Genomic DNA, 14909 nt, shown 5'->3' on the forward strand with positions numbered 1-14909 from the left:
AATAAAGAAAAAAAAATATTAATAGATAGTTATGTATATATATATATATATATATATATATATATATATATATATATATATATATATATTACAAAAAGCAAAAAAATATAGTAAATTAAACTAATAAGTATTATCAAGAAAAAATAAAAAACAACAAATAATATATAAATGCAATATATATATATATATATATATTATACGAATAAATAATAAATAAGTTGTAAAAATTTAGGTATGTGGTTTGTTTCAGTTCAGTTTGATTTTGAAATTCGATTTGATTTGTGTAGTTTTCACAAAATAATATTCAGTAATATTTGATGTTGTGCAATTTTTGATTTTTATATCAACATGCAGTTTTATTTTAGATCACTTTAGATATAAAAACTTATACCTATATGTAACAGTAGAGTAATAATTAAGAAAATAAAATAAAATAAAATAGGCTAAATTATATTTGTGGTCCCTTAATTTAATTTCAGGTAACGTTTTAGTCCTTTATCTTTTTTTTCCTCGACTTAGTCCTTTATTTTAATTTTAAATGACAATTTGATATTTTATGTTTTAAAATTTCAACAATGTATCCTTTTCTAAACAAAAATTCAAAAAAAAAAATTCAATCAAAACTCATAAAATTAATTATATTCTTCAATATAATATAAATTTCATCAAATTCGTAACGCAAATCTTCAAATAATCTCATATTTTCATACTTTATTTGATATTATTAGGAATAAAGGACTAAATCGGGAAAAAAAAAATATAAGGGACTAAAACGTTACTTGAAATTAAGTTAAGGGACCACGAATGTAATTTAGCCAACAAAATATTATAAGAGTTTAATTGTCGAACTGTCGATATAGTAACAATAAAAAATCTTTAATGATTTAACAATTGTGATTGACTGATAGGTTATAAATGAAGTAGCAATGTCAATCACAAGAAAGAGAGGTTTGAATTGTGATTTCACCTTTTTAAAATTTCCTGTTAAAACTTAAAGAATTTAACTCAAGATTAATTTTGGTTAGTGAAAAACACACAATTTAATTGTATCTATTTAATTTGATAATCAAAAGACTAGAAATAAATAGAGATAAGGGAAGAGATGTCACACATAGATATATCCTGGTTCACCCAATCTGAGTTACGTCCAGTCTTTACAACAGTGATATTTTTAACTAAGTGTTCAAAATGGGGAACGTTCTGGACAACAAATAAACACATGGTTAATTGCTTTAAAATATATTCAAAGCCTTTTAACGTCTATAAATTGAAGATCAATTGAAAGATGAAGGCAAGAGTTCAATTTACAAATCTACCAACACTTGTTCAAGTAACAAGTCAAAAAAACTCTTCAAGCAAACTCCGGCTCTCTTCACTATATCTTTGGATCATTATTTAGTGACTTTGTTTTTCATTTATCTCAAACAACTGTTGAGAAGTTTCAAGATCTCAAACACTTTTATCATACACATCATTTGTAACTCAAGTCTATCTTTTATGTTAGATTAAGTGTGTTTGTAAAAATCCTTTCAATGCTGAAAGGTGATTGTAAAAATCATTTCAATGCTGAAAGGTGATTGTAAAAATCCTTTCTAGGTTGAAAGGTGAAGATTGTAACATATTAAAGCAATTTATGGACACACTTCCTAAGTGTCATATATATATTTTAAAGCAATTAACCATGTGTTTATTTGTTGTCCAGAACGTTCTTGACAAAACGGAGAACATTCTTGCTTTTGTCCAGAACGTGTAGTTGAATATGTTTTGAGTAAGGTTCATGTAGAACTTTTTGCAGAATATTGTAAGTACAATGTACTTGTGTCCTTGCTCACAACTCATCAATTTGGAGATAATCTTGAGTCTATGCTTCTCCTTTGGGCATTCAACTCGAGTTTTGGGCTTCACCATTTATTTGAGCAGTCTTGCTACTCTTTAATTTGTGGTTTATATTGTTGAAAAGTATATGTTTTAATTATGTCTTTAAAAGAGAATTAAAATCATAATGTTCTTTTGTAAAAACAAGAATGTTCTTCGTTTCTGTTTTGTATGAGTGCTGAATTTTGACAGCTATTATATGTCAGTCCTTTATCTCATAAACATGATGTGCTTTATGCAAAAAGATGCAGTAGAAGTGTCCTTGCTGTCCTTTCTTATAGCTCATCAATTTGGAGATTGATCTTGATGTTTTGCTTTGTCTTTGTTGATCATCTTTGATTGAATTTATCTAAAACAATCTTGTGTAGATTATTAAATTCCTCTGTGATGAATACTGATGTTTTGTAGTGTAGATAGATGTACTTTTGTAGCCCTAATCGATGTTAAATTATAACATATTTTGCTCTTTGTAAATCAAAACGTTCTTGGATTAAAGCTGTGAAAATGGAGAACGTTCTTTGTTTTTGTTTTGAGTGATTGCTGGATTTTAACAATTCTGATAGCTGTTGCGTGCCAAACTTTTCTGTTATATACGTGTGTTAGTGATGTAGTGACTTTATCATTAATGTCCAGTTTGTACTTGCTTACTTTAACCATCAACTTTGGGATTAGTCTTGCTTTTTATTCTTGATGCATTGCTTTGATCTTATGAAAATAATATGTCCAAAATGATCTTGAGTATATAATTATGTTCCTTTATAATGAATACTGGTGATTTGCAATGTAAATTGATGTATTTTCATAGCCCAAATTGATCTTAAATTAAAGAATACTTTGTTCTTTGTAAACCAGAATGTTATTGGATTTTCATAATGCTGCCAAGAATGATCTTTGTTTTTCATAATGCTGTCAAGAATGTTATTCGTTTTTTCTGTTTAATAACCATAACATTCTTCGTTTCTCAGATTTGATCTTCCTTCTTTTAAATGATCTTCCTTTTGCTTCTTTCAAATGATATTCCTTATTAATTGTTGTATGAATGTATTTGATCATATTCTTCATGAAAATGCTATCTTGAAGATGTACTAATCATTCTCTTGAATGATTGATATATGATACATTCTTTTTGAGATTATTTCATTATTGATTGGAAACTTATGCACTTTGATGAAGTGAATGACTTCTTGCTTGTTCACTTATGCAATTCATGTTCATTAAACAAAACTCAAGTGCAATCATTAGTAGACCACCATTTATAAAATTTAATCATTTATTCCATAAGGTTTGTTGTAATTAAAACATACATGAAAAATAATTTTGCCTCAACAATTTTTTTTTTGACATTGACAATATATATAAATTAAATCGATATTATATAATGGCTTTAATTAATAAATGGTTGAATATTATTAAAAAAAACAACAATTTCTATTAGAAAAATTATATATTAAAGATAATGGTGTGTAACATAATTCAGGTAAAGGAACTCTTGATGCAAGTAACGAGCACACACCAAATCAATTTATTTATTATTATTTATTAAAATTTAAAAATCTTTCATTTATTTTCCAGATTGCCATTAATAAAATTAATATTTTTTTTGGGTGTTTTTTACTTCGAAAAGAGGTAAAAATGGAAAACTAAAAATCAGGGCTTGTTTGATTGTGTTTTACTTTTTAATTTTTAAAAACTATTTTATAAATAAATTTTAGAAAACTGTTTTTAAAATGAAAATTTTAAAAAAATCTATTTGACAACTTCAATTTTTAAAACAGTTTTTGACTAAAGAGTTAAAAAAATTGAAAAATGAAAAGTAAAACAAATTTATCTGTTTTGTATTTTTAGTTTTAAAAAGTATAATATTAAGAATAGTTTTACAAAACAGTTTTTAAAAACAAGTCATCCAAACAAATTTTTTAGTTTTTAAATTTTTAAAAACTAAATAGTAGTTTTTGGTTTTCAATTTTAAAAACAATAAATTTCAAAACAATTTTATGAAACAATTTTTAAAAAGAAGTCAATCAAACAAATTTTATAATTTTTAAATTTCTAAATTGGAAAAACTATTTGAAAAGGTAAACAAACAGGCTCTTAAATGTGTTGCAAACACTTTTCACATACAATGTTTTATCTTATCTTTTCGTTTTCTTTTACACACAAGAGAATCTAGTCACAATCTTAGATGGGCCTATCTACCTTTAGAGGGCTTTTAAGCCCATAGACCATAGTGTGTTTGTTCGTTTTCTCGATTTCATTTTCAGTTTCGCCAATTTTCGGTTTTATCTGACAGGTGCCAAAGAAAGAAGCTTTCGCGCCAAAATTCCTCCGATTTCTCTCTCAGATTCCTAGCCTCTCTTGTTCCTTCAATCTGCATTCTACTCTCTTTTAGGTGCTGTGTTCTTCAATCTCTTCATCTTCTCTCAGATTTCTATAATGTTAGGGAAAGGAAAATTCTCAATATTTCAAACTTTGTTCGTTATTATTTTTTTAAAAAATTTCGGAGTTAGCCGTATAATTTGGGATTCCCCTACTTTTTTTTTCCTCGCTACTTCAGATTTCATGTTTGGACAAGGTGATTGAATTGAAGTTCTGTGGAATCGAGAAATCAAACAAGCAAGTTTCGTTTCGGTAAATTTTCAGTGACGATTCTGATTCTGTTTCTTGTTTTTTCCATCTATTTGCAATATTTATGTCGTTTCGATAAATTTTTTCTGCTTGCTATTTAGGTTAAATTTAAATGTATTTAAAATTCTGATTATTAATGTAACCGATAGTTTTTCTGTTGTTACTTACTAGTACCATTCTCTAATTTTAAATGTATTTAAAATTCTGATTATTGCCATGATTGTTTTTGGAATGCTTCCTCTAGCCCTAGGTCAATTAAATTCTGTTTTGCTCCCAGATTATTTGTGAAACTTTGCTTTTTGGTACCACACAAATAGTATTAATGAGTGAACAGAGAGGGCTTTTACTGTTAGATTAATTATTTTATAAATCAATTATAAACTGGCATAATCAATTATTTTTATTAGTCATTTACTTGCTTGAAAAGAAAGATAAAAACTGAAATCATGCAGGAGTGGAAGAGAGATAAAATAACTCAAAGATTCTTTCACTAAAGCTTTTTCTTTGTGTATCAACAGATATTTTTCACTTTTGTGATATTTGTGGTCATGAGTGAAATATTTGTTGATGATACAGAGGTGAGGTGGAGGGGTGTAAGTTTGTAGTGTTTTTCACATGTTTGATCTTTTCCCCGCTCACTTTTGGTTATGCGGCTCAGGCATTTTGAACGGTTTTTATTTTGTTCACTATTCTAGTTTCGATCTTCTTTTGTGAAACTGCAGTTAATTAAATCATCAGTTAAATAAAAGTTTGTTGGCAATAAGAAGTGCTGATCAGAAGAAAAAAATTTGTTACTTTGTTGTGTACTGATAAATACATATACAAAGTAGTTCACTGAAAAAGTGAGAGCTGGTGTTAGTAATCAGGGTCAACCTGTGGTTGGGTTAGAGTTTGTAAAATAGAGAGTGAAGCAGTTACAGGTCATTAAGTTAGGGGTCTGAACTTTAAACAGTGAATTAGTTTGTTTCTACAATCCTATATGTAGTGTTTCTGTTCAAGTTTGTGTCTGCTATTTAATATTATTACTAGTAGTCTATGGCAGTCCTGTGTTTTGTATATTTGTTAAGACAGCATCAGTTAAGGATCTAGTATTATTGTTAAAATTTCAGCCTTTTAAGATTTCAACTATATCAGCCTTTTCTGCTTGTGAGATGCATCAATGTTTCACCAAGTTCGAATCATTCTGTATTACCAAAGGCCCTTTCTCCTAGGAACCGGAGGGTTAAAATAAAAAAAAGAATGTCAACAGTTTTTTATTAAGATGTATTCTTACATTTTTACTTTAAGTTGTTCTGTTGTTTAACTATTTTGTAGCTTACAGTCCAAATATTTTGCATTCCGCCAGTTATTTTTAAGTTGGAAGCAGTTGGCTGCTTTAGCTGAAGGAGTACTGTATTGATTATCATCAATGTTATCATAGTTGTTTAGCAAATGCCTGCTACTTTAGTATATAGCTCTTGCATCTGTGATTTATGTAGAATCCTGAAGCATGGTTTTGTCTTGCAGGTATGCCAACCCTTGGACATGTGAAAGTAGCATCTGACTGCTGAAATGAGATGCAATGCATGTTGGCGAGAAGTAGAAGGGCGGGCCATTTCCACAACATGTGGTCACCTATTGTGTATCCAGATGCCAACAAATTTTGTCCTTAGTTCCTTCACTTGTAAAAATAATCAAAATAGTTCATGTCAAATTAGGTTGATGTTCCCTTTTGTTCTGTTGTTCAAGTGGTTAATTCACATATAGCTGGTTTCCTTAACATAGTTTAAAGGCACAGATGATGCCAATAAGATATTAAGCAATGATGGAGCATGCCCTGTTTGTGATCAAGTCCTTTCAAAGAGGTAACGATTTTATTGGGATCTGTTGCTTATTTTATTTCCAGCCACATAAGAACTTATGATTGTTTTATTCACATGATACAACACTAATTAAAAAGGTTGTCCAATGGCCCTAATCATCCTCAGTGATTTGTTCATACATTTGTTTTGGCTATTCTATCATTTATCTAGATTATGTATGTCAATTTAGATCCTCTTGATATGGTTATTTGGTGGCAGTGGCACTATTATTTTGTCAACATTACTTGGCCAAAATGTGATGTTTCTGTCATCATTATAAAATTTTGGGATGTCAATTATTAGCTTCATGGATTACTTTTTCTTGTGTAATTTATGCATTTCACTTCTTATCAGTGTCATGAAACCTGTGGATGTCAATCCCAATGATGAGTGGGTCAATGTGAGTAAGCATTCTCCCGTACATATTATATATAGTTTAGATAGTTTATGTAATTTGAAGGATATGATTCCCTGGTACTGTGATGGTTTTCATTGCAGACGGTCATGGCAGGAGTGTCTCCACAGATATGTATCCTTTATGCCTATTGTGTAGAAGGCATGTGTAGAAAGTATGAAATTAATGTCACATGTTATAACACTCTGTAGTGCCTGAGGGTCTGACTAATGTAAATGAGGTGCATATTCTGAAATTAAAGAATTTTAGTGTACATTTGACCAATTGTTTTACCCTAAGAAATTTTAGTGATGAAGAGTGCACATAGAAGTGTGATGTTCTACATTGGGCAAAAAGAACTGGAGTGGCAGGTTAAGATGAACAGAATGCAACGTCAATACAGGCAGAAATTTGAGGAGATGCAAGAAAAGTTTAATGAAAATGTAGAGCAGGCGCATACTGCCTACCAAAAGATGGCCAAGAGGTGCCAGATGATGCAACAGGAAATTGAGAGCTTAACCAAGGACAATCAGGAACTTCAGGAAAAATTTGCTGAAAAATCCAGGTCAGTGTGAATCACTTCTCTAGCTTGTTAAAATCAAATCTCCTCAATTGTTGACTCGAAGTTATTTCCATTCAGGCAGAAGAGAAAATTAGATGAAATGTATGACCAGCTGAGAAATGAGTTTGACTCGGTGAAGCGGTCTGCCATACAGCCTGCAAGCAACTTTTATTCTAGAAATGAGCGGGATTTGTTCTCCAACCCGCCTAACATAATTGATGAAAGAGAAACTTGTAGACAAGGTAATCTTTAACTTTCATCAGTCAGAAGATACTACATTATGGATTCAGTAGATGGTGTTTTAATGATATATGAGTTTCAGTTAGCTTTAAACCCAAGTGAAGTATCTATAATTGAGACATAATGTTGAAAACATGAACTTTATGAGACATAATGGTGTTTTAATGATATATGAGTTTCAGTTAGCTTTAAAACCAAGTGAAGTATATAATTGAGACATAATGTTGAAAACATGAACTTTATGATTAAGACCTCGTTTCTTCTCCCTTTAGATATTTCCAAAAGTAGATAACTTATTTGTTACAGGTCCGCCGGTATTCACTCCTACCACCCCAGGACCAAGAGAGGATGTATGGCCAGCGAGGCAGAATAGCAATAACTCTGGTCAGTTTGACATATCTGTTGGCTCACCGGCAAAACAAAATGTCATTGCAGGGGATGCCGGGAACAGAAGGGTTGGTGCTCACCCTGTTTTTCGACCTGGTGCTACTAGTAAGCCATCAATGACTTTGAGGAATTTGATAATGTCTCCAATAAAACGGCCTCAGCTCTCACGTAACCGCACCCATCTCTTCACGTGAGGATGAAACTCAAGTCTGCTAATATCGTCTACTATACACTACTTAATCTTCATGTATTTTTGAGTTTCAGACTGTAGGCTCAAAGGGGGCTAACCTTCTATGCTGTCAGTTAAGCGTTGTGGTTGGATTCTGGCTTTAGTTTCTTTGCTCTTTTTTACCATTTGGTTATTTGTTACTTTGAGCAGAGAAAAACGGCTCTAATGTTTGCGCATATGAATTCGTAGTCCGCATAATGTGTTATGATATTTTAAACTTTACACCTTCAAACTCTTGTAGATGAAGAGGTGCTAACTACCAAAAACAATGTATATATCGTTTGTTTTTCCGAAGTGTGTCGCTGAAATTTTCTCAACTCTGAAGCCGCTGTCACTTTGTTCATTTTCATCTACATAAACCTACAAAATTTGAAGTTAAAATCCAAATTAAAACCAATTAAAATTTTAAAGTTTCTTTTAAACCCATAAAATTAAAAGCTATCAAATTAAAATTCATATTATCTTCTTTTATCTTTCCACCATTATTGATGAATGATTATAACTTCATTCATCTTCTCACCATTAAAGAAGTAAAGATTACAATATTCCCTTACAACACCAAAAACACTCACATCACTTATAAAAATAAAATCTCGTAAGCACAACTAAATTAGTAGCTACAAAGACTCAATTAGTAGCTACAAAGACTGATATGCAAAAACTCAAATTCGAATTGGGATTCTCCACTTTTTTGTGTATGTGAATTTAACTATTATGTTACTTGTCAACAACAAAATTAAGAATCAAATTATGATTTTATTATTTATAGTTTGTCCCATTTATCATAATCGTCTTTTAATTTATTTTTTAGTTTTTGTTCTTTGTATTATAATATGTTTGCACTATTAATATTTTTAACAATTTCTATATACAAATGTAGTGTGTATGAAATTTAAATGACTTTTTTATTAGAAATTTTAATCTTTTGGGTTGTTCATCTTCATCTACATAAACTCGCAAAAGTCCAAGTTAAAATCCAAATTAAAACCAATTAAATTTTTAAATTTCTTTCAAACTAATAAAATTAAAGTCTATCAAAAAATTGAAATTTATATCATCTTCATCCATCTTTCAACCATTATTGATGAATGATTATGACTTCATTCATCTTCTCACCCTTCAAGATGTTAAAGATTACAACTTTTATCTATTTCAATGATCTACAAAACATAATTTCCTCTCGAACCATATTCCTTTGGAACAACAAAGAGATCATTCAAAGAGAATTGGCTAGGAACCAATGGTAATATGTTCTCTATGATGAAGTAGTGTCACTTCCTCTATGATAAGATGATGTGATTCAACAACACATGAATCAAGGTTGATGTCAAATCCTATGGAGAGAAGTACAATGTAGCTTGAAAGCTTAATTAGTAAAAAAGTATAAAGTCAAACACCTACTTGTACGGTTGCAACATACTATGCTCAGCTCCAACAACTCTTATCCTCAATGGACATACTTTCAAGAACCATAAAACGAACTTTTTTAAACCGAAGAAATTGATAGTGATGTCCAATTTGTGAAAACCATGTCCAAGTAAGAATTATGATAAAAAAATATCTAAGACTTTGCTTATAACATTTATATTGTGTCAAGTGCGAAAGATCAATACAGAGAAAGAATAAAGGCATGTTCATGAAGTACCGTCACAAATTAGTTCAGAATAAACTGTGATACTCGAATTAATGTAATATACTCACAATGAGAGTTATAATTATAGAACAAACTTTGTATTATGTAAGACACAAACTTGTAACGTTGAATGTAAACCTACTCAGTAGTGGTAAATTCTTTTAGTTAGAGCGAAGTCTGGAGAGACAGGTAAGCATTTGGTTCCTCAACAACGTAAAAAGTTTTTTTTTTCTTCAGGATTGTTGAGAAGAGTAGAAGGTTTCTAGTGGTAGCCTCTAAAGGTGGTTAGAACAATACTTTGAACCTATAACTTAGTACATTTCTTGTAGAACAAACTAAGGCTGGTAGCACCTTTTAAGCATCTAAGAATCCTCCTAGCAATAGTAAAATGAGATTCCCTTGGTTCAACCTGAAATCTTGTGCGTGCACACACACACACACTAACTAACTAAACATAATATCAGGTATGGAGGCAGTAAGGTTAAATAGTGATTCAATCATTCCTCTATATGTTTTCCGGTCAATCTTATGGCTTGATCCATCCTTTTCAAGTGAACAAGTAGGGTGGATTGGTGTAGCCATAGGTTTACAATCATTCATTTTAAACTTCTTGAGAAGCTCTTTTGTATATTTGGTTTGATGAATGTATATGTATTTTTGACTTTGTTGAATTTGTATCCCTAAGAAGAACTTAAGTCCTTCCATCACATTAATTTGAAATTCAAGCTGCATCAACTTAGCAAATTCTTGACAAAAAATGCCATTAGTAGATCCAAAAATAATGTCATCAACATAAATTTGAATAATAAGAATGTTATCTCCTATTGATTTTCTAAACAAGGTGTTGTCAACTTGTCCTCTTTCAAAATTGTTTTTAAGTAAGAAGTTTCTTAATCTATCATAGCATTCCCTAGGTGCTTGTTTTATACATACAATGATTTCTTAAGTTTAAATACATGGTCTGAAAATTTAGAACTTTCAAAATCTGGGGGTTTCTTAACATAGACTTATTCACTTATATACCCATTTAGAAATTCACTTTTCACATCCATTTGAAATAATGCAATGCTATTATAAGTAGCAAAATAGAGTAGGATATGAACAACTTCTAACCTGGCAACCAAAGCAAATGTATAAGTGTAATCAGTGCCTTCTTGCTGACTATAGCCTTGTGCAACAAGTCTTGCCTTATTTCTGACCACTTCTCATTTTTCATTTAGCTTATTTTTGAAAACCCACTTGGTTCCAATAATGTTTTTCTTTGGTCTAGGTACTAGATCTTAAATACCTTTCCTTTTAAATTCATTTAACTCTTCTTGCATTGGAAGGATCCATCCATCATATGCCGATGCTCCATAACCAAATGTAGGTTCCATTGATGATAGTTGACCAAAAAAGTTGTATCTTTCAATGATGATCTGGTCTTCAATGGATCATTTGCATTTCTAATTATTAGAGTTTCAGGATGGGATGTAGTGTACTTCCATCCATATCTCCCTTCTTACTTATCTTGACAGCTTCTGACTTGGTAGATTGAAACTTATTGACCTTTCATCTTCTTCTGATTTACTTGCATCATCTTATTTTTCAAGTTCTTCTCATTTGTCTACATCCACTTCCTTTGACTCCAATAAACCTGCACATTCATCAACTTATTTTGGCTTTTGAAGGTCAAGGTGTTTGTTTTCAAATTTAACATGTATTGACTCTTCCACAATCTGAGTTTCACTATTAAACACTTTATAAACTTTAGATCTTTTAGAATATCTAATGAATGTGCACTTTTGTGATATGAAATCAAACTTGCCAAGGTTATATTTAGTGTTTAACATATAACAAGTACAACCAAATTGTTTAAAGTAGGAGACGTTAGGCTTTTTACCCTTCCATAATTCATATGGTGTTTTATTCAATATTGATCTAATTAAGATTCTATTTTAAATACAACATGCAATGTTAATTGCCTCTGCCCAAAAATGTTTTGCAGAATCCATTTCATTGAGCATGATTTCGGCCATTACTTGAAGGGATCTATTATTTCTTTCTACAACTCCATTTTGTGTTGGTGTTCTAGGAGACGAGAAATTATGAGAGATTCCATTCTTATCAAAAAAACATTCAAATAACTTGTTTTAAAATTATCCTCCATGATCACTTCTAATTGTTATAATCTTAAGACCTTTTTCATTCATTACTTGTTTTCAAATCCTAGACCTATTTTACCATTTCTACTAACTCCATAAATTATAAAAGCATACTTGCTTTTTTCCATACTGTTAGCTAGAAAGTCTTGGAATGCTTTTTCATATTTATCAAAATTACATGTGAAATTTTCTAAAGGTTTTGAAACTTATTTTCATACTTAACCTCTACACTTTCAGTTTTTAAGGCATTGATTTCTTTAGTTAAGTTTGCATTTACTTTCCTAAGTGCTGTCAGTTTTAGAGACAACTTGAGGTTTTTATTTAAGAAATCATTCATGACATTAATTAAATCATACCGGGTTAAGTAAGAAAATACTTTGATTTCTTCATCAACTGATTCACATCAAGAGTCCGAATTAGTGTATGTGTTGGACCTAGAGGCAGAGTTGGTATGGGCCATCAAATCCAAACCTGCTTGCTCTTCATCATCAGAGGATTCATCAGAATCATCCCATGTAGCCATCAGAACCTTCTTCTTGGGTTTGGAATCTTTCCTATGATGCTTCCTTTTTTCCATATTTGCACATTTAGGCTTAACATGTTAAGGTTCATTGCATCCATAACATATGATGCTTTTCTTGTTATCATGCTTTCCTCTGTTGGACTACTTGGAATATCTTTGAGGAAATTGCTTCTTTCTGTTGTGCCAGATCTTCTGAGTTTTTCTAGATATGAAAGCCAACTCCTCATCCTCTGAGTTCACATTCTTATTTTCTGAATCATTGTCCTCTGATTACGATGTTTCCTTTAAAACCTTCTTCTGCTTGGATTTCAAGGCCAGAGTCTTGTTCTTCTTCTTGGGCTCATCTTCTTCAAGCTCAATTTCATGTGATCTCAAGGAGCTAATCAATTCTTCCAATTTAAGAGTATTAAGATCCTTAGCTTCTTGAATAACTGCAATCTTAGGTTACCACTTGCTTGACAGAATCCTAAGAATTTTCTTCACACAACTAGAAGTAGTATAATTCTTCTCAAGTACCTTTAATCCTAAGACCAGAGTTTGGAATCTGGAAAACATTGTTTTAATGTCTTCATCTTCTTCCATCTTGAATAGCTCATACTTTCTGATTATGAGGTTGTCCTTTACTTCTTGAACTTGTTTGCTTCCTTCATAAGTTAGAACCAAATTGTCATAGATGCTCTTTGTTGTTTCTTTGTCATTGCACTTATCAAATTCCTTGAAGGTGTTTGCATTGATCATGAAGGTTCTGGACTTGTGATGCATCTTGTACATCTTCTTCTTGAAATTTCAGTACCATTAGAATTTGTTGGAGTAGTGTAGCCATATTCCACTAAGCCCCAAAGTTTAGGATCTTGTGAGAGAAAGAAACTCCTCAGCCTGTCCTTCAAGTACTCAAATTGTTCATCATGAAACAAAGGTGGCCAATTGATATTTCCTCCAACAAGCTCTTCACCAAATCCAAACATTGTTGAATCATTGGATCTTTGTTCAAACACTATGAAGTGCTAATTTTTGAAACTGAGCTCTGATACCAATTTAAGGTGCAAACCCGAGAAGGGGATTGAATTGTGTGCGACTAAGTTGGATTCTGTAACACCCCGATTTTTCAAAGCGAGGGTGTATTTTTTTTTTTCAAAAGAGATTAAAATAAAACGGGGAAAAACAAATAAGGAAATACCTTTGGATAAATAATTGAGCCATTATAATTTACAAGCAGCGGAAAAGTTTCTCAAAATACGAATCCAAAGTATTTACACTTCAAAAGGTGGTACATAGACCCCATCATAATAAAATGTCAAGCATACAATATTAGTATAGGTACAGTTTTCCAAATTAAAATACTGCAACCCAAAAAGAAGAACGTCTAGTCCCTATACATCAACCTAATCTGATCATCCTACCAAAAACTATACACCCTGAGTGATCTCCACGCGCCCCGTGAGATCCTCCTACATAGCTCCAGTCAAGCATTCCCATCCGTAGGGTACGAACCGGTAGGATTGTCCTGGCTCTCATCTGAGGGCAAAGCCCAGATTTCCACAATAGTTGTAAAGGGTCACCAACCGAAATTAACAGTTAACACATAACATTTAAATTTTCAAATGCACAAGATGACCTTTCAACCTAGCATGCACCTTAAAAGGGTTTTCCATATGCTAAAGTTCATGTAACACTTGCCAAATAAAAATGAAATCAAAATAAGGTTCTCAAACCCTCAAGTAATACATAGCTAACCAAGACATTGATAAATCAATGAGCAATCTTTTATCTAAGTCAAAATAAGAATTTTCACTGGGCTAATCGATTGGGATGAAGGATTTTTGTAAAATTTGAACTCTGGGCTCAATTCAATCGATTGGGGAATCGATTGAATGAAGGACTGAGCTCCAGTACTAATGCCAATCGATTTCCAAATCGATTTTGTCAGTTTTGCTGAGTTCCTGTCTTTCTGCCAATCGATTTCCAAATCGATTTCTTAAAAGGGTTTTGAAAAATATATTGCAAAATCGATTGGCAAATCGATTTTGTCAAAATAAATCGATTGAATGAAGGACTGAGCTCCAGTACTAATGCCAATCGATTTCCAAATCGATTTTGTCAGTTTTGCTGAGTTCCTGTCTTTCTGCCAATCGATTTCCAAATCGGAAACATCGGAAACATCGAAGCACTTGTCCCAACTGTCTTCCGAAATTCTGGTTCTCTGGGCGACTCTGCCCACCGTTGTTATTTTGTGGTCGATTATAAGGTTTAGCAACCTGCTTTCCCTTGTTTTGATAATTCACCTGACTAGGGCCTCCTGAATTAAAATTCCCTCCTCGACTAGCCCTCTTACTTTTCATATCCTCCACTTCTCTACATTTTTCTACAAGCGCTTGGAAACGTTGAATTCCCAAGGGTAAGACAGAGTCTTGAATCTCATACTTCAGTCCGTCTTGGAAACGATGATACATGAATGG

At 31.7% G+C, this 14909-nt stretch overlaps 1 protein-coding gene across 3 annotated transcripts; it reads left to right on the forward strand.

The window, feature by feature from the left end:
- The first annotated feature begins 4123 nt into the window (after nt 1-4123).
- Nucleotides 4124-8447, forward strand: LOC101488298 (E3 ubiquitin-protein ligase CCNB1IP1 homolog). 3 transcript variants are annotated; one of them, XM_004516199.4, is made up of 9 exons: nt 4124-4264; nt 4430-4503; nt 6007-6121; nt 6272-6344; nt 6696-6741; nt 6840-6870; nt 7045-7300; nt 7376-7539; nt 7844-8447. In XM_004516199.4, exons 3-9 carry the CDS (start codon nt 6052-6054, stop codon nt 8116-8118), a joined length of 915 nt encoding a protein of 304 aa, XP_004516256.1. In that variant the 5' UTR covers nt 4124-4264; nt 4430-4503; nt 6007-6051; the 3' UTR covers nt 8119-8447. The 3 variants fall into 3 exon arrangements, with proteins under 3 accessions (XP_004516256.1, XP_004516257.1, XP_027186897.1); XM_004516200.4 differs by having other exon boundaries at nt 7874-8447; XM_027331096.2 differs by lacking the exons at nt 6696-6741; nt 6840-6870.
- Nucleotides 8448-14909: the final 6462 nt, after the last annotated feature.

This window comes from Cicer arietinum, chromosome 7 (genome assembly GCF_000331145.2).
Source record: "Cicer arietinum cultivar CDC Frontier isolate Library 1 chromosome 7, Cicar.CDCFrontier_v2.0, whole genome shotgun sequence".
NCBI lineage: Eukaryota > Viridiplantae > Streptophyta > Magnoliopsida > Fabales > Fabaceae > Cicer > Cicer arietinum.

Coding starts and splice junctions, on each gene's coding strand:
- LOC101488298 (XM_004516199.4), top strand. CDS start 6,052: ATGAGATGCAATGCATGTTGGCGAGAAGTAGAAGGGCGGGCCATTTCC. Junction 6,742..6,839: donor CCAATGATGAGTGGGTCAAT/GTGAGTAAGCAT, acceptor TTTTCATTGCAG/ACGGTCATGGCAGGAGTGTC. Junction 6,871..7,044: donor AGGAGTGTCTCCACAGATAT/GTATCCTTTATG, acceptor AAGAAATTTTAG/TGATGAAGAGTGCACATAGA.